The following is a 20,012-nucleotide window of genomic DNA, read 5'->3' on the forward strand; positions in this document are numbered from 1 at the left end:
CAGAGGTTCAAGTTCGTTCTTCACGTGCAAAACATGAGGCCAGAACACAAGGTCCATCTGGTAGCTATTCCAGATCATATGACATGACCTTCATCGGCAGATGGTGTTTGCGCACAAGATGTTCACTTCCGTCCACCTTCACATCCATTTTTTCTGAGCTCTGGCAGTAACTGATCGTTTGGCCACTTGGGAGCAGCAAACAAGCTGCAAACACAACACTGACCTGCAGCATCATCAGTTTTTCCGTTGAGAAAGTGAGTTAACAACCAGTTGCCTATTTACACATCCAACAGCAACAGTATCATTCATTGTACAAGTCCAGCACTTACTCTCCTATAAGGTCGGTTTTTGGGCTCCATGAACACCTGAGGGAAATGTGTGGCTATTTAGCTGCTAAATGCTCCCTGTGTTCACCTGCTAATCACTAAGTGTGTCTGTCTGCAGCTTGGTGCTGAGCAGGTAATGCACACTGATTTTTTAGAGCCTTTTCACGAAACACAGCTGCTGCAATAAAGCAAGTAATAAAGCTGGAGCCCTACAACCAAAACAATGAGCTGAAAAATATTAAAATGGGCAACTCCTTTCACACACGGGCAGCCGAGTGGTTCATTGATGACATCAAAACATTTCTTAATCTGCTTTAAAGACCTGCTGTCGATGTTGGCTTAAAAGCAAAGGGTTTAAAGTTCATTACTAATACAAGCAGTATCGAAGTCATACCTCCATCTGCTCATGACGCTCATATAATGTGATGAAAAGGTCCAGACATTTGTGTGTACAACAGACGTGTAGAGGCCCTTTAATCAATGTTTGGTTGCCTCAGTGGGGCATATTTTAATATATGACAAGGAAATAAAGATTTATACATATTGATACCATATACTCAACATCTTGTCCACATGATTACATGCAATGGTGTTTCCAATAATACATAAAAGAGACCATATTTTAAACTACTTTGTGTAATATAGTGATTAGTAAATGAGGATTTGGGAGTATGGAGTGAGGGGATTACATGCCATAAAGTCAGTTATACCGGGTTGCATAACCTTGTGCTGTGGTACATGAAGCCAGCAGGACGTCAGATCCATCAGAGGTGATTGATGGATAATGTGATGAATAACTACAATGCAAAGGTGATGGAACATGACCCTGTTCAGACGGCTCAGTGGGGGGCATCATAGGTTCAAAATATGGCTAAAAGTGACCTTTAGGTATTAAAGCTTTAACATTCGGGCTTGACCTCTGTTCCAGGAAAAACCTCCATGTCAGGTTTGTGTACCAGTTGGTGGAGTGTTAGAAAAGCATTGATTCATTCACGTTTTCTTAAAATTTTAAGGCATTTTAAAAAAAATCTAAAACTTAACTATTTTGCAAAAAATATTTAACTGGTTTCCTGGCAACCTTGTGGTTTTCATTTTTTGTAGTGTAGATTAAAAACATGTTAATCAGCAAGCTTTAAAGGCGCTGGTAAGTAGATTTTCTCAGGCTAGCTGTTTCCACATGTTTCAAGTATTTATGCTAAGCTAAGCTAATGTCTCCTTGAGCCAGCTGCAACATTAACAGACAGACATGAGGGTGATGTCAATCTTTTGATCTAACTCTGGGCAAGAGAGTGAATAAACACCTTAACATCTAAAAGTATTGCTTTAAAGGCAAAGTATGAGAATGGATATTGTTATACTCACACGACTTGTCAGATCTCCAGGCTTCAGTCTGCACAAAGGCCCACCTTTTAGGTTACAAAGACCCTCCACTATGTGGTGCCAGAGTGCCAGTAATAAAAATATCTTAGTGACTTCTCTACCAGCCTGTGTTAGATGAAATAAAAGGGTGAGTGTCTTTATTTAGTGTCTGCTGCTGATCGTTCATGATCATGATGCTTTGCTCGCACACTGCAGCAGCCTCAGAAGAGATCACAGTGCGGTCACACGCCATACACCATCAGCTGTATAGATCTAAAATGGTCCACTGGTAGCACGGCCTGTGTGACAGACTAAATGTGGACTCCTGTGGTGTCAAACAAACAAAGAAGCCACTCAAAAGCTGTTGATCTTAAAATAAACTGTTTGGATCTGTTCTGCCGTCACGCTGTTTTCCAACCCTGTGGTTATCTGCATCCTCCTGACTCCCTCTGGTGTACAGATGGAGAACTACACCTTTTAGTCAGCCATATTTTCTTTTTGATTTACAGGACACTCCAGCTGGTGCAGCAAGAAATCTATTTGCTAACATTATACAATGAGGCACTAGTCAAAAGGGTTTGTCCCCTGTTAGAATAATTAGTCTTTTTATTCAGCTTTAGTTAATGACAGTTTGACCCCTGACCTGCTGGAAGAAGACGTTCTGGTGTTTTCCATTATTTATGATGCAAATGTGTTGTTTTTAGCTTAAAACCGGCCGGACATGTAGCTTTTTAGATCTATCATTACACCATCTTCTATGATAGTTTATCATCATGTCCTTAGTTTCTCATTAATATGAATTAATATGAAAACCATGCCAGTCAGTCAGTCAGTCATGTATCACTAAGACACACTCCCAGTAAGTGTGTGCACACTCTACATGGTGTAATTGTATTGTGTTTGCATGTTTAAATACAGTTTAAAGCGCCATAAGAATTGAATAAATAAATGTGTGTGTGTGCGTGCGTGTGTATGTGTGTGTGTGTGTGTGTATGTGTTAATAAGTACAGTGGTGGCAGTGTGTGTCAGTCCCTCCCATTCAGAGTCCTTGTTCTTAACATGACAGACATACAATGCCGCAGGTGCGTGACTTCTTCTGACGCAACAGTGAATGTCTCAATGCCAGGACTCATTTAGCCCTGTGGTGTTGCCATGGAAACACTTGTTCACAGTCACACCCTGAGGCGCACCTTTACTGCCAAACAAAAATAGAGAGGGATAAGTCTCTTCCATTCAAAAAAGCCTTCGGTGAAATAAGTGGTGTACAGGAATTGTTTTGGATGATAGTGGAGCTCAGTGGGCCTTTCCTGATCTGGTGTGAAATCAGATCATTTCCTGTCCGGGAGGAGGACTTGGGGACTTGCTTGAGGTAAAGTATGCAATGTTCACCTGTTCAGGCTGACGTTTCAGGGGCGTGCCACATGTGTCAGCTATTGATCCTGTCTGAGACACTCACACACACTCACAGTGAACTTACACAGCAGCCTGCCAACAACAACAGCAGTAGTTAGGAGACGAAAATGCACGTTTAATAACTGTGGTTTGGCTTTGTTTTCAAGCTTGGTCTCGTGGACGTTATGTTCCATGAAAATGAAGACGAAGTCATGAAAGGTCCCGGGGTTTGTTCTGGTGGATCATCGTGTTGGCACACGTTTGCCCCCTCCGTCAGGTAAAGTTGGTGTTCTGTTGTGTCTCCTTTTCCTTAATTAAAATGACAGATAATCTCTCAAATCACAGGCGGATCATGATTCAAGATTGTGTATCAGGCTCATTTCTGAGCTCATCTCTGTAGATACGTAGATATATTCTATCTCCATTTAAACCGCCTATTCACTTTTAAAATATCATTTTGTGTGTTTCTTTTCTTATTTGTTGCACTATTTTATTTTATGTCTGTTTTTTGGCTGTTTGTGAATAAACTGTTTAATCTTACTCATCAAGCATTCAGTGCACTCACTGATAATCCATCTAAGATTATAAGAGAGGATGTACCTGATGCACCGGCAACAATGTGGTGATAGGGCCTATTTAAAGGCCTGAGGAAAACTTTCTAAGGATGGGTCCATGGATTTGTGCTATTGATCCAAAGTTCTTCATTTATTTAAAATGTACAAACTGGGAAAAGAGATCCGTATTTGTCTGACAAAGAAACATTGTTCCCCTCCTGAGTCGGATATCACACATAACTGTGCGTCATCTTGTTCCGACCCGACGGGACTTGACTCCAGCTATTGCCAGATAATCTGTTTGCCTAGATTTCTCCCTCGCTGAGCGGTGTTATATCCTCATTTACTCTATTCACCATCCTCCTCTGGACAAAATGCTTCCATCCACTCCGCTTCCACTGTTTGGGTGCCTTTTGTTTATTGTTCCCTTCACAGGAAACATTTAGAAAGCTGCTGCAGGAGGGAGAAAATGTTTTTTCCCTGATACTAAAATAACTACAATATGTTTAAAGTCACTAATGTAGTCCAACAATACCAGCACCCTTCCTACACTTCACTTCTGTTATATGATGCTGTTATAGGGGACAGATATTTGTAATTATTTAATTTGATTTCTACTGATGCTCCTGTGCAGCTTGTTTTGGCTTTCAAGTGTAACTAAATCAGCCCATTTATGAACTGTTGTTTATGATTGGATTGCCACGCTGTCTTCTTTCATAAGCAGGTAATATAAAATTCAATGCACAGTGTCATAACGGATGTAAACACCTCTAAAACGCTCTGGCCCAAGCAAACATTCACCATGTGTGTCTATACGGTGCAATACACTATCTACGACTCTACATACTGTTTGCAGTTCCCCAGAGCTGTGATAAAAGTAGTGTGTTTGCTCTGTGGTATTGTACTCTGATTGAACAGGAATGCATTCAAGCATTTGATTCGACATTGTTCACTATCCATTGCAAGATATGGTTAATTGACTAAATTATCAGAAGCAAAGCTAAAACATTTCAGACATATAATTACACAAAAGGCTGAAGAATTCAATCATTCATTCATTGTTCAGGATTATGCCTGAGAAGTTTTTTTCCTGTGATGCACTCTTTCTCCCGTTTGAACTGTTGTTCAGCAACAGGTCTCAAAAGCCAAACGTCACTACAATGAAGCTGAGCAGCAAATGTGTTTATTTCATCAACCAAAATCACTTTTTAAGGGTTTAAATGACTGTGTTTGTTATATTGCAGAGTGAAGAAGCCAGGCCCGGGTGTCAGACGTCTACGCTGGGTGCACGTCCAGCTGCTGGTCATCTTGCTGGCAGGTACGGTCTGACCTCAGCTGTGGCAGGTTAGAGTGACGCGCAGACAATGGAGCAGCGGCATCCGCCACCTTATCTTGACTGACAACTCTGCACCTCTATTTATAAACGTCTGACGTCTCAGACATGCCAATCATTCAGCATAGCTCATGTAACACACACACACACACACACACACACATCTGAATGTGTTATTTCTCCCTCCTGTTTATGCCGTAACCTGTTGTTCTAGTCTGATTGCCGTCTGTTTCCTAATCGCGTAAAACTTCACAGTGCCGTGGTGTCTTTGTAGAGGAAGGTGGAAAATATGACAAAGAGGATCAAAGCGAGATAGTGTGGGATAGTGTAACACAGCGTCTTTGGGAAAGTACCCCACATGTCTCAGCCTCTCAACCATGATTAAATGCAAGCGAATGGAGGGAGATCCAAAATGATTCTATAGAAATATTTTAGTTGTTTTTTTTTTTATTTGCAAATGCATCAATATATTTCTGTTTTATTTCATTTTCATAGTCATGATGTCCAGTGTCTACCATGCAGTATTAATTGCCGAAATAACTGAACTTTGAATTCATACTTTGATTCATAATAGATATATAATTCTTTTCCTCCATCAGGTCAGGCTTCCTGCATTGAGGCCTCCACTTCTCCTTCCCCTGTTTCTGCTACAACAAATGCACAGACCTCAGGTAAACTTGAGAAAGCAGACAGACTCGTCCTACTCACTGCCATATCAGTAGAAACACTTGTAATCAGAGAGCAGCAAACATCCGTTTCAGCCTTTGACAAACCACAACTGTCTTTCAAAGCCTTTCTTTTCACCACACGCTGCTGCTGCTGGGCTCGCCCATCTCTTACGACCGGCTGAAAATGAAAACCAACCTGTTCAGTCCAAACCTCCCTCGGCCACTCTGGTCTCAGCAGCTGAAGGGGACTAATGACAGGATAAAAAACATGTCACATAGCACAGAGGCTGTAAAGGGCGTCACTCAGCGGTGTGGAATACAGGTGCAGTGGAGGAGAAATATTCACATACAGGAATAGTTTGACATTTGTGGAAATATGCAGATTTACTTCCTTGCCGAGAGTTAGATGAGAAGATAAATACCACTCTGGTGTCTGCACAATAAATACGAAGCTTCCACTGGTTAGCTTAGCTTAGCACAAAGTCTGGAAACAGGGGGAAACAGCTTGCCTGGTTCTGTCCAAAGGTAACAAAATGAGTTCACCAGCAACTCTAAAGCTCATTAATTAACAGGTTATATCTTGTTTGTTTAATCTGTACAAACAACAGCCCAAGTGCTTCTCCCTGCTTTTGGTGTTTATGCTAAGATAAGCTAATTGTACTGAAGTGTGTGGGTTAATTTACACACTGCGATAATCCAAATCAAAGTGTTATCAACACATAATTTCTGTGTAAAAATGTAATGTGGAGTTCAGGTGAAGCTAATATGAGGCTTGAAAAACAGCTCATTAATTCAGGATCCTTATATCTTGGCTTTTATTACGCTGATTTTTAAAATCTGTCTCCTAAACTCTTTTCTGTCCTCTCCTCTTGCAGCAGTGTACTACTTTCTCGATGTCAGTGTGAATATCACTGGAGAGAGGAAGAATGCATCAGAAATCACAGACTGGGTATGTTGAGAAACTGGTTATGGACTACCTGCTTAATAAAACACTGGATATATCATGTTCATATCCTCTGATTAAATGTATCCTGTTCTTTTTCTCAGCTTATCCAGGTGTTCCAAAACAACCTGGAGAGCTGTGTGTCTCCAAGACACGAAGAAACAACGACCCCACCTACTTCTCCACAAACTACACCTGCAAGCACATATGAGACGACAGCAACATTACAAAGCTATAGCACAATGTCAGCTGCACCATCAACAACATTACAAAGCTATAGCACAATGTCAGCTGCACCATCAACAACATTACAAAGCTATAGCACAATGTCAGCTGCACCATCAACAACATTACAAAGCTATAGCACAATGTCAGCTGCACCATCAACAACCTTACCGAGCTATAGCACAATGTCACCTGCACCATCAACAATGTTACCAAGCTATAGCACAATGTCATCTGCACAATCAACAACTTTACAAAGCTATAGCACAACTGCAGCTGCAACATCAACAGCCTCAAATAGCTTCAGCACGACTGCAGCTGCAACATCAACAGCCTCGAAAAGCTTCAGCACAACTCCAGCTGCAGCAAATCAACTGACCACCGTGGCTCAGACGCAGAGCAACAGCCCTGCAGCCTCTTCACTCAGGTCCAGTGTGATCACGCAGATGCCTGAGTCTAGAGAAAAGAACAGACCACCAAAGAACCCAAATTCCAGTTCTACTGCAAAGAAGCTGGACAGAGCTCGTCGTGAAGTTCTTGGCAGTGGGATACATATCAGGTATAACTGCAATGATTTCTCATAAAATGAATGAAAGGGTGAACATTCAAGTGTTTCCACAGCATAGACCACTTACCAGAGAATGTTTCTTTTTTTGTGGATGACAATCATAAAAATTAGTACAAAAATGCTTTGCATATATTTCTTCTTAGGATCCTCTGCTGTCTACTGGAATAGTGAACTCTTAACAAAGTACACTTCAAATCCCATATTTGTTAGTGGCGGGTTCCCAAAAGTCCACACTGTGGGGAACAGCTTTTCTGATTTGCTGTATTTATAATTAATGGTATGTTGCTGAACAGCGGCCACTGTGGCAACAGGTTGCAATTACAACATAATTGGCACACTGAATTATCAAGAGCCTCACAATGCTTGTTTTGCTTCTGCCATAAAACCACAGAAATGTTTACCTGTGAAGAATAAATCGAAGAGTAATAGTACCACAAGCAGAGATGAGTCATAAAGTTAATTACCTGACTCAGTGTCAGTATCTTATGTTTGCTTACATTAGCCACCACATGCTACGAGTCATCAGAAGTGGAGCAACAAAACCTCTGGGTGTATTCATTTAAGCCAGGGCGTGTTTAATTGAATTCAACTCTTCATTTGTAACAGGAACAGTGAGATATCTCTACTGTCAAAAAATATATATATATACACATGTTTTAAGTCAGTCTTGTGTCACAATGACGTTGTCTCTCTTCATTTTTCGGTGGGGTCAGTAATTACAAAACAACAGGCCTATTTCAGGTAAGTTAACAATTAAATGTAACTGTTGGTTACAGTATGTGAACAGAAGCACGTGAATCAAGTTTGACTCATGTTTTAACAGGGAATTGAAGTGAAATGCGCCGCAGAAACTGCAGTAATGTAAGCGATCTACTAAACTCCCCTCACATGACTGGAGCGAGTGTGAACGATGTGTTTGTTGTTAACACTGAGTTTATTCTCCAGAAACACCAGCTGCACTGTGTTGCTGAGGCTGAAGCAGAGCGTACCTCCGTGTTGCATCCTCCGTACGCTCTGTGCGGCCAGCAGAACGTCCCCCGACATCCATGTGGTGGGAAGGAAAGCAGGCAGAACGAGTGAGTGCTGCAATCTGTGAAATACGTGATTACCTACCTAATAAGTTCCATGACGCAACCAATCCTCTGTTAACAGGTCAGCTACAAAATGAGTGCAGTAGCGATCCACAAGAGGAAAACCGTTGCATTTATAATGGTCAAGCCGGAGCATTGTGGTAAGATGTTTGGGTTTTTTCCTTTTTGTAACCCCTCAACTTATTTATTAAATTAACGTTAAAAGACGAGAACACTGGGACATTTTTTTCATGTTTGGATTTCTTTCAACAGTGAAGTGTCTGAGTCTGCATACGCGGTTCAACTAAGCAACTCGTCTCACTGCCGTGGAGGTGAGCTCCGATCGTTTCCTTCAACAGCTCCAAACCACACAAAGTATTCAAGTCAAGTATTCATCTTTTAACCACACGTTGAATCAAAATGGACCAAATTTGGACTTTTGTCACTGATCTACATACATTAACCCACAATGTCAAAGTGGACATTACACATTTTACATGAAGCTGACGGGTTTTGAGTTAATAAATGTTCACCGGATGTGCACTGTCACATGCCGAGAGCAGCTAAAGCACATCCATATTGCTTGGATTGTCCACACACGGCCTGGTCAATTGATAGGACAGTATTCTGATTGAAACACCACATGTGCTTAGACAGTATTACAGCTTCTTGCTGAGAGTTACATGAGAAGATCAACACCACTCTCATGTCTGTAGGTTAAACATGAAGCTAGAGCCAGCAGCCGGTTAGCTTAGCTTAGCATAAAGACTGGAAACAGGGGGAAACAGCTAGCTCTGTCCAAAGGTAACAAATCTGCCTACCACCCCTCTAAAGCTCACAAATTAAAACATTTTTATCTTGCTTGTTTAAAGTTTATATCTTGGCCGGGTACAGTGACTTCCTGACGTCTTGTTGTCACCATGGGGTATCCAGGCAACCAGTGTCTCCAGGAAGTCACTGCCCCCAGCCAAGTAGTTGTCCTGCACAGCCCATCTGCTCTTCTATATTATCAAGTATGGTGATGGCACGGTGCCACACAATGTGACAAAGAAAGTAAAATATTGTATGACAATCTTGAAATGCTGCAGTTCTATTTCGCACTGACGTTTAATTCAGTAAACCAACACGCTTTGACTTTGTTTCAGACAACAACTGCAGCTGCTCTGCTTACTGCAATGGAACTGGTGAGTGTTTTATCAGCCCACAAAACCACCAGGTTATCATCTGAGTACATACAGTTTGAAATATAACTTAATTTTTATGTTTGTTTGTTTCTAGATGCATACTACACTTTTCAGATTTCAATACAAGATCCCAATATAAACATTTCATATGTGTTGTCCCTGGTAAGTATAAAATATGCTTGTCTAAGTGTATGTTTTAGTATTTGCCTTGAAGTATCCGTTTTGCATCAGTGTGTTATTGCATTGAATCTTCTCAGGTTTCTAACATGGGACGACCGCCAAACTGCTCTGAAAGTGCAGAGTGAGTTTTGTAAATCAAATTTCACATCATGTTCTTTACAAACGCTTTCATCAGAGTTAACACAGTCTTTGTAATGTTGCTCTGCAGTGTTTCATGTCCTCTGGCCATCATTGCCTATGAATACAAGGTAATCGTGTTGCTTTTCATTTTCTAACATGACTGTTCGGACTGCTTGCTAGAGAAAAACTAATCCAAATGTAGTTTGGCCTTATTATCCAAAAATAACAATGGCTAAGCTAATACTGTAGGCCAATTTGATTTGTTTTAAAGGAAATCCATCCTTTACTGGAGCGTATAATGTATTTCATAGAATTAATAACATTTTCACAGTGAGCAAGCCAGCTAATTACAACTGAGATCAATTTATGTAGAGATGCTGGGTTTGCCATTGAAGTCTGCATATTCAGCCGGGCCAAACAGAACGTCACATTGTGCATTTTGTGCACAGATGCTTCTGGTGGATGCCCGGTGCCATTGTCTTTTACTCCACAGAGACATTTTGAGTCAAGTTATATTTGAGTAATGTGTTTCATTCAGGAAACTGTCACAAAAATGCACAAAGAGAAACTTTATGACACACATTCTCTTTTTGTGACACTTCTTGAGCAGTTTGTTCACATTTGGCTTGCTTTTCCATTGCACTTCATTGAGTTTGTGAACATTTTATGCACAAACAACATTTTTGGGACCTTATCATTCAATGCACACAAGTACATTTTGCGTAGAAAGCATACAAAATGAAAAACTTACTTAACTCATATTCAACATGATACTTTAACATAATCCATTGAGATAGTTTGATTAAAATATAAATCTCTGCTCAGGATGCCAATGTGACCTGTGGAACAACAGCAGCAGAGTGAGTCCAATCATGCTTTGAAGGAGCATTTCTATGCACTGACACACCTGATACATTTGAACATTGACTGTCTGTGCTCTTCTGATATTTTTCATTCTAGTTTTCAGAGCTGCAGCGTGATTTTAAGCATTGCCCATGAGGTTCCTATCTGTACCGTGTCGGCCGCCGTGATTCATGTGTTTGAGTCTGAGAAACAAATCAGTACCAATGGACGCGTGACCCGAGCAGGTGTGTATATTACCTACATGGACGCAAGCCAACAAGTTCATTCAACGCATCCTGTAAAATCTCTGATCTGTGTTTTGTCTCATCTGTCACACAGCAATTTGTGGAAATTCAGCAGCCAGCGATAATCCTCTAAAATCCCAGTTCACATGGGATGCAGTCAACCTGAAGCCTGATATCTTTTGCATGGCAATAGAAGCATCTTCACCCAAACTCCTTAATTGGTTTGTGTTATCTTCTGCACTAACTTTGCAAAATCTTTACAAATTCAGAGAACATGATCATAGTTTGCTTCCAGGCTCTTTGCATTGTAGTTGACTTTCTGCAAACACTTTCAACCAAGATTTTAATTTGTCATTTTCATATATAGTCAAAATGGAAAACACGTGGTTGTGTTGATGAAGGAGCAATGCATTCAGCGGCCATTTACCACGCCCGGCCCAAATGTGACAACCCCGCGACCAAACACCACCAGCTCATCTCTAAATGTAACTTCATCCCCAATGACCACAATAGCTGAAGCCCTGAGTGCCACCACCGCTGTTGCTAATGTCACAGTGACGGCAACACTCAGCACAACTACAACCACCTCAAATGAATCTGTGTCTGTGACCCCATCAGAGAGCCCAACAACCAACGGATCAGGTTCGTTCTCACCTCAGCACTGTGTGCAACATTCCCATGGTGACAGCATCATTAAAGCATCCCTTTTGAACGCTGTTGACTGCAGCTGAGAGCCAAGCTAACGCGCTGCTGGACCTGACCAGAGACGTGTCCAAACTGAACTCCAGCCAGGTGGATCAGCTGGTGTCTGAGCTGGAGAATCTTTTGTCCGGCCCGACAGTCAGCCTGGCGCTGGGAAACACCTCCGTCCACATCGTCAGCAATCTGCTGGACGCTTCGCCTGAGACACTAGCCGACTCCTCTAACAGGTTGTAGACTCATTTTTCTGGAATACTCAAATATATCGTGCACGGCTAAATGATTTAGATAGTATAAGTCAGTGGTTTCAAACCTTTTTTGCCCATTTTGTTCTCCACACCCCATTATGACACAAACTGAAATATAAAGTTAGACAGGGGGTCTTCCATTAGTCTGTGTGTTCATATGAATGTGACCCTCAAGCCGTGGCCTCAGACAGATTTTATGCACTGTTTGATTATGAAATGTTATGACAGCGGATTTAATTAGTAATTACCACAAAATAAGGTACAGTAGCTATCATGTACATGTATATAATTGTTCTGCTCATCAAATCTTTACATTTCCTTGCGGCGGTACCAAATGTTTCGAGGCCCAGTAGCGGTCTGCGGCCCAGGCGCTCTGGTGTAACTCAACAGGCTCAGCAAATGTTATAATTGTTCTTTTCCAATTTGTTTCCTCTTTCACCAGGATTATAGGGATTGTTGATACGGTGGCGCTGAAGCTGGTCCTTCAGGAACAGCCTGAGACCCTCTTGTCTCCAGCTGTGGCTGTGTCTGTGACGCCAGCAGATGGGAGTAACTTTAAGGAAACATTTTTTTCCATCTCGGACCCCAGTAATGTCCAGGTATGTGTCATTAATGGAGTCAGTTTACCTGTGGGCTCCTGGTTATTTTACAGCAGATGTGGAGGTGTTATATGTGCAAGAAGTTACAGTGAAGATGCTACATACTGAACAGTGGTAGAAAGTAACAAAGTGCACTTGCATCAAGTACTTACTTTAAGTACAATTTTCAAACACTTGTACTGTACTTGAGTATTTCCATTTTATGCTACTTCATACTTGCACTACAATAATATATAATAATGCACTGTTTTTACATTACATTATTCATTTAAATGCTGATGATACTTGTTAGTTTTCATATTTCTGGCTGGGGATTAATAAAGTCTATTTTATCTTACATTATTAAGATTTTACTTTAAAAGATATGATAAGCTGAATTCAACACATAACTAAAGATTCAAGATTGTCTTTCATCTTGTGGCATGTTACCAAAAAAAAAGCAGAACTTTTTTTTTTGCTCTCCTTTTCTCTACCATTAATCATCTCATGACCCGTCAGATTTATCTTGTGATCCACCAGAGGGGGTCCAACTGTTAGGTTGGGAAACACTGGGCTGAACTACCAAACTGTGTATAATGTAGATAAAGCAGCTCCTCCTCAAATATACCAGCACATGGGATAGTTTTCTGCAGAATGAGTACATTTACTTTAATAGTTTAAGTACACTTAGTAGGATTTTGACTGCAGGGCTTTACTTTTACTGCAGCATTTTTAGACTGTTGTTCTACTTAATTAAAGGATCCGACGACTTCTTTCACTGCAGGTAATTAGTGCTCATGCTGCTACACCTTCAAACAGTCAGCAAAGAGTCAATAAGTGTGGACCAACCTAAAAATGCCTGACAAGCAAGCTCAGAGGCAGTGAAGAGCTTTGCAACTGCATGTTTAATATTGACATGTCGCAGCATGAAAAGTACATGTGTGGTTAAAGATGTGAATGATGGCTGATGGAGAGCTGCTTTGCATTTAGGTGTACCACTTCCAGGGCTTTGGAATTTGTTCCATGTGTGTTTTCTCTGCTATTACCAGCAAAACTGTCTCCCGTGCAAAAATGTCTTTTGCCCAAATGTGTCAGAATGTTCTACAGCACATGACCTGTGCATATATTTGATCATGGTGGGGAATTCACTGTAAACAATTTATTCCCCAACAGTGGTCTTATATCTGGACAAATACCTGCATTAATGTAGAATCTGGATGTCGGCTCAGTATATTCTGCTAACGTGGAGAGGTCGTTGCCACTTTTGCATGACAGAATTCAGTGAAGTGAACTAGGTCATAGGGTCATCTGGCCTACTTCCTGTCACCACAGTGACATGACTTGAATTGACATGACATGACATGCCTGACATTTTAATATGAGTTTTAGCCTGGGATTACACTTGTTTTTGTACATGTTGCATCCTTTTGAAGAAGAAAGGAGTTGAGCTATTGCAGCTCAACCACAAACAGTGATCTCTGGACTGATGTCAGTTGCACCAAATTAAAAGGCGGTGTTCAAAGTCTGTGCTGATAAAATCCAGTTGTTAGCCCTGTGTGTCTCTGTTCACGACCCATGTGTGCTGCAGGTCCGCGGGGATCCCAGGCCCAGGCGGAATGCGAGGAGCGCCTCCTCCGTCCCTCAGGGCTCCATTAAGCTGCCCCCCTCCCTCACACAGGACCTCACCACAGAGGAGCAGCAGCTGGTCTCCAGAGTGCAATTCAATTTCTACCAGAAGAGCACAGTGTTCCAGGTCTCTACAGTCAGCACACATCCCCATTCAAAACCGGATACACATTATTATTAGCTGAGGAGAAAAAGAAATGTGTTATCATCTGCATTTTTAATTACATACCCCAGATCGACTGTTTAAAAGGTTTCTTGTGTTGTCTCTAAATGGCCGTGCAGGACAGATCTCTGGGAGAACGCAGACTTAATAGTGGGATTCTGGGGGCGAGCGTGGCCAACCTGTCAATCACAGGACTGCGGGACGATGTTGTGATTCACCTGAGGAACACGGAGCCCATCCCAGTGAGTCCGCTTTCAAAATGCAAATTACAGACAGTCCACAAACACGATGGGAGAGCAGCAGCTGTCACTCTCAACAGAGGAAAAAACTGATACAAGCTCATGTGCCTCTTCCCAAACTACAGGCTAATTTTGTGGCTACATGTGTTTTCTGGGACTTCGGATTGAACAGTAAGCTTTTTTTGACGATGACCATCAGAATTAAGTGAAAATAAGGGAAAAATAACGAAGAAAACTGAAAATATTGTTCTCCTGTTTCCTACCGGCAGACGGGTCAGGCGGTTGGAGTTCAAGTGGCTGTTTTGTCCAAAACAGCACAGACGCCGAGACAGTTTGTAGCTGCAATCATTTAACCAGTTTTGCCATCCTGCTGGTGAGTAGATGATCATGTTCCAAATTTTTTAGCACATTTATTGAAAATCAATCCGAACAGTTTGAATCTTAAATCTGTTTTGCTTTCTTCTTTTTCGGACAGGACCTCTCCAGAGAGCCTCTAACGAGTCGCCTCCAGGCCACCATCCTCACCTTCATCACCTATATTGGCTGTGGAATCTCAGCCATCTTCCTGTCTGTCACCCTCCTCACCTACTTGGCCTTTGGGTGAGAGCCATGAGATAAATTACACACGCAAAACTTGGCAAGAATAACGCTATTTTCCCGCATAGATGGTTTGTTTTTATTAGTTCACAGATAAATGTGTCTTGCAATGCAGCATTAATAATGTGCAAAGTTCGCAAAAACTGGAAAGAGGCAGATATTTTTCACAGCACTTTTTACAGTCCACTGAGATGTTTCATCTTGGCTAACCGATCTGAACACTGCAGGAAGTTGCGTAAGGACATTCCATCCAAAATCCTAATCCAGCTGTGCCTGGCCCTGCTGCTGCTTAACCTGGTCTTCCTGGTGGATGCCTGGCTGGCGCTCTACCCGGATTCCGTGGGCCTCTGCATCTCCACTGCCTGGTTCCTTCACTACTTCCTGCTGGTTGCCTTTACCTGGATGGGACTTGAGGCCGTCCACATGTACCTGGCACTTGTGAAAGTCTTCAACAGCTACATATCGCGCTACATGCTGAAGTTCTCGCTGGTCGGCTGGGGCGTCCCGATGATTGTGGTCATAATTGTCATTGCGATTGACAAGAATAACTACGGTCTTGTTTCCTATGGAAAGTTTCCTGATGGCACAAGTGATGACTTGTGAGTCTGCAGCTACATTATTCTGCACAAACTGAAATTATTCCACGAATACCAAGACGCATCAAATAAAACCTGCACAGAACAAACCCATTCATTCCTTCCTATCATTCCCATCTTCTCCCACAGCTGCTGGCTGAAAAATGACATTGCCTTCTACGTGGCAGTGGTGGCCTATTTCTGTGTCATTTTCCTCTTCAACCTGGTCATGTTCATCGTGGTGTTGATCCAGCTGTGTCGGATAAAGAGGCAGAACCCTCACAATGCGCTCCACCGCACCACCCTGCAGGATGTGCGCAGCGTGACGGGGATAACCATCCTCCTGGGCCTCACTTGGGGCTTCGCCTTTTTCGCCTGGGGGCCCGTTAACCTGCCATTCATGTACCTCTTTGCCATCTTTAACTCCTTGCAAGGTGAGCTGACTCATTTTATGCAAGAGTGGATCCATGAAAACCTGGTTTTGGTCATTTTTATAAGGGCTCCACATCTTAAGAGGACCATTTGAGTGTATTACAACTTGGGCTTTTTGGTTGTACACACCAAAAATCACTGCACCATCGAATAAGAGGGTGTCTGTTATAATCTACTCTGGCTCTTTATAAACGCACATGCCCCTTTTTGTTATTGATTCTTTTTAATATGTGGTTATGAATATCATATGCACATTTTTTGTACAACTACTCTACTATACTGTACATATGAGACAGTTTTAAGGTCATACTTGAGCTTATTCTGTCTAACACTGGGTCACAGTAGCCATATTTTAGTTTGGGTAAATACCCCGACAGCAAAAGAAAAATAAAAAATAAAAAATCTCACTAAGAGTGGTCAAAACAACCCCTTGGTAGTGGGTAAAACCATCCAGTATACACCCAGACTGGGTCACTTTTTAACCCAGTGATTTTCCATGTGTAGCTATCATTGTAATCAATTTTGTTAACATTTTATTTATTTAGCTGAAATCTGGGAACATGGCAGCGCACTCTGTGTCTGACATGGCAAGGCACGCAATCAGACAGGCTGCAAACACGCCAACACTTTCGGCAGATTATCTAAACCGCTTCATTCAGAGATGAAACTGAAAGTAAGGGCACACGAGGGAAATGTCAGGACTAATCCCTCATTGCATAAGAAAATGTGCCTGTGCACAACTTTGGTAAGTACAGTAGGTAAAGCTGAAAGAGGAAGCTGTCCTGTAAACTGTAATTGATGTTTACAGCAGACAGGTAGTAATTTTACCATTTTTTCTTGTTTCACTTTGATAGTTTTCATTGACAAATCAGATAGAGCCCTAAAACTGCACTTCCAGCCAACTGTAAAATGATTTAATATGATGAAATCAGAAAAAGTGAGAATGATGTAGGAGCAGACTAATTCCACCCACTGGCTGTCCTTTCCCTCAGTGTCCAAACACATGACGCTCTACTGCACACTGTAAAAGGTTTGGTGCGTTGCTGTTTCTGTTTTGCAGGTTTCTTTATATTTGTGTTCCACTGTGCCGTGAAGGAAAATGTGAGGAGGCAGTGGAGGACCTACCTGTGCTGCGGCAGAATGAGGCTAGCAGAGAACTCAGGTCAGAGATGTTCACCTTCCATTTCATTTCAGCACTCATGTACCCCGTTTGCTCTCTCATTCCTCTGAATATGGACATCTGCTCCATCAAAGTAAAAGATTCAAGCGTATTGGATGCCTGATTAATTCCGCATCCTGATGATCATCTCGTGGAATGTCTTTTCACAGAATGGAGTCGCACCGCAACACAGAAGACTGCAAAGAAGTCATCAGTGACCAGAATAACATCTCTTAAGTCTTCCAACAACTCGTCCAGCTCCTCGTCTTTCCTCGTCAGCGAGTCCTCAGAGCACATTAATGGCAGTGGTGAGTGGAGACAGTGAGATTCACAGACTTTGAGATGTTAAGTCACTCATCACCAATTATTTCACATAAACTTTAGGTAGGTTTTCATAGCAGGATTTACTCATCTGTCGATTGATGTCAAACACAGGTTTTATGTATTGTCCAGCTCTTTGCATATATCTGTTATAAACTTGGTTTGACATCCGTTTTATACAGAAATCTCTCCTTGGGCTGGTTCTTTCTTATTTACAAACACACATGTAAAAACCAGAATCACTATGGCCTGCACTCTCACCATATCCTGCAGACGTTCGTCCCCAAAGTTAGAACAGAATTAGGCAAAGAAGCTTTGAAATGCACTTTTCCCCCCTTTTTTCCTGGAATAATGAGCAGGAGGGCCTGACGTGGTCACAGCTGATTACTGAGCAGGAATTTAAGGATGGAGAAAATACTACTCTTGGTCAACGAAATCCATTTTGTAGTCATTTTTAGTCTGTGACAGTTGTATTTGATTGTTTGTGGTAATTATTTCTGAGACTTTTACCTTGTCAAATAAAGGATATTTTACACACACACACAGACATGAAATGTGTGGTCAACAATGCTTTTGCAGAATAGTTTCCCCACAAATTGGATGTGTTAGAAATAATGCAGTGTGCTGTATTTACAGGAAGCCCGTTTGAAGACAGAACAATCACAGCTGCTGAAGACCCTCGTGTGGATGTGATCCTCAACGAGATCAACATGCAGAACAGAAACCAACAAACAGCGTGAACCAAAAAGGACAGAACAGACTGTTTGATGGCTCTTATTTTTCAATACTTGTACATAATGTAAATTAATAATTTGAGTAATTTATGCACCGTCCATCTGCATGTCACATGCAATATTTGCAGTTGATTTTGACACATGTTCCTTCATTCATACTTTTCTGAACTCGATTTGCACAATGAGGCTGAAGCACCTTTATTCCTTTACACAGAGATGTTGTTATATAATGATATTCCAGTGTTAGGCTGCATAACCCCAGCATCACGTGTTACATTCAACAATGTTGTGCAACTTTACAGGACAGTGAAGACGCCATAGACACACCATGCCATTGTTAGGTAGAAAAAGTTCCAAAAAATCAACATCTTTAAACTGCCAAATAAATACTTCTATATTTCCAATAATCCATTTAACAGAAAATAAAATTGTCTAAACTGCAAAAACCACAGTGCTGAAATTTCTTCATGTCTGGATAGCTGACGTTAGGCTGTAAAGAGCAAACCCAAATCCCGTATATACGATTCAGCATTAATGGAGGCTTCATAGATGTGCAGGTGACCATGTGCCACGTGCACTGATGCAGTCCCACACCATCATGGATGCTGGCTTTTGAACTGAGCGCTGATAACAAGCCGGATGGTCCCTCTCCTCTTCAGCCAGGAGGACGCGGCGACTCGTCAGACCACAGGAGTTTCCCACTTAACCTCAGTCCACCTTCAATGAGCCCGGGATCAGAAAAGGCGCATCTGACTGGCGCAGTGTGTAACAGAGAGGTGAAGCCCTCCTCTTCTTCACTTCAGAAACACTCTTCTGCTTCTCTGAGAAACTCTTTTTAGACCCAATCATATCAGTAACCTGTGTCCAGTTAGTGTCCCTAATTACAGTGCCTATCATAAGTATTCACCCCCTTTGATGTTTTACCCTTTTATTGCTTTCATAAATCAATCATGGTCAATAAGATTTAGCTTTTTCAACGCAATTTTTTTTTGGAAAAAACTCTTTAATGTCAAAGTGAAAACAGATTTCTATAAAGTAACGTTAATAAAAGAAAATTATATAAATGAAAATAATAGTTTGCATAATTATTCACCCCCCTTAAGTCTGTATTTAGTAGATGCACCTTTGGCTGCAATCACAGCAGTGAGTCTGTGGATAGGTTTCAATCAATCTTGCACATCTGCCCACTGCAATTTTGCTCCATTCTTCTTTGCAAAACTGCTCAAGCTCTGTCAGGTTGTGTGGCGATCGGGCATGAACAGCCATTTTCAAGTCCAGCCACAAATTCTCTATAGGATTGAGGTCTGGGCTTTGACTCGGCCACTCCAGAACATTTACCTGGTTCTTTTTTAACCATTCCTGTGTTGCTTTTGCAGTATGTTTCGGATCATTGTCTTGCTCGAAAATAAATCGTCTCCCAAGTCGTAGTTCTCTTGCAGACTGAAAAAGATTGTCCCCCAGGATTTCAGTGTATTTTGCAGCATTCATTCTGCCCTCTATCTTTACAAGCCTTCCAGGTCCAGTTGCTGAGAAACATCCCCACAGCATGATGCTGCCACCACCATGCTTCACAGTGGGGATGGTGTGTTTTTGGTGATGTGCAGTGTTTGGTTTCCGCCAAACATGACGTC

General features: G+C 41.7%; 1 protein-coding gene across 3 annotated transcripts; it reads left to right on the top strand.

Annotated features, from left to right (window-relative positions):
- Positions 1 to 2,924: 2,924 nt before the first annotated feature.
- On the top strand, positions 2,925 to 19,354 carry LOC121617691 (adhesion G-protein coupled receptor G2). 3 transcript variants are annotated; one of them, XM_041952891.1, is made up of 31 exons: positions 2,925 to 3,054; positions 3,245 to 3,354; positions 4,876 to 4,949; positions 5,564 to 5,635; positions 6,508 to 6,581; positions 6,680 to 7,359; positions 8,082 to 8,109; positions 8,192 to 8,229; positions 8,314 to 8,444; positions 8,521 to 8,599; positions 8,712 to 8,770; positions 9,584 to 9,622; positions 9,717 to 9,784; positions 9,880 to 9,923; positions 10,011 to 10,050; positions 10,748 to 10,782; positions 10,883 to 11,010; positions 11,105 to 11,231; positions 11,378 to 11,652; positions 11,738 to 11,939; positions 12,400 to 12,556; positions 14,124 to 14,288; positions 14,444 to 14,566; positions 14,689 to 14,734; positions 14,833 to 14,936; positions 15,039 to 15,163; positions 15,388 to 15,759; positions 15,886 to 16,169; positions 17,228 to 17,329; positions 17,497 to 17,634; positions 18,284 to 19,354. In XM_041952891.1, exons 2-31 carry the CDS (start codon positions 3,263 to 3,265, stop codon positions 18,385 to 18,387), a joined length of 4,005 nt encoding a protein of 1,334 aa, XP_041808825.1. In that variant the 5' UTR covers positions 2,925 to 3,054; positions 3,245 to 3,262; the 3' UTR covers positions 18,388 to 19,354. The 3 variants fall into 3 exon arrangements, with proteins under 3 accessions (XP_041808825.1, XP_041808826.1, XP_041808824.1); XM_041952892.1 differs by lacking the exon at positions 2,925 to 3,054 and having other exon boundaries at positions 3,165 to 3,354; positions 6,680 to 6,798; positions 6,841 to 7,359; XM_041952890.1 differs by lacking the exon at positions 2,925 to 3,054 and having other exon boundaries at positions 3,165 to 3,354.
- The last annotated feature ends 658 nt before the right edge of the window (positions 19,355 to 20,012 follow it).

Source organism: Chelmon rostratus, chromosome 14, assembly GCF_017976325.1.
Source record: "Chelmon rostratus isolate fCheRos1 chromosome 14, fCheRos1.pri, whole genome shotgun sequence".
In the NCBI taxonomy this organism is placed as follows: Eukaryota; Metazoa; Chordata; class Actinopteri; order Chaetodontiformes; family Chaetodontidae; genus Chelmon; species Chelmon rostratus.

Bases quoted from the DNA above. Each gene is read 5' to 3' on its own strand.
- LOC121617691 (XM_041952891.1), top strand. From the start codon at position 3,263: ATGTTCCATGAAAATGAAGACGAAGTCATGAAAGGTCCCGGGGTTTGT. The intron at 10,783-10,882 runs GTGAGTCCAATC...TTTTCATTCTAG, and splicing joins TGTGGAACAACAGCAGCAGA to TTTTCAGAGCTGCAGCGTGA. The intron at 14,735-14,832 runs GTAAGCTTTTTT...TCCTACCGGCAG, and splicing joins CTGGGACTTCGGATTGAACA to ACGGGTCAGGCGGTTGGAGT.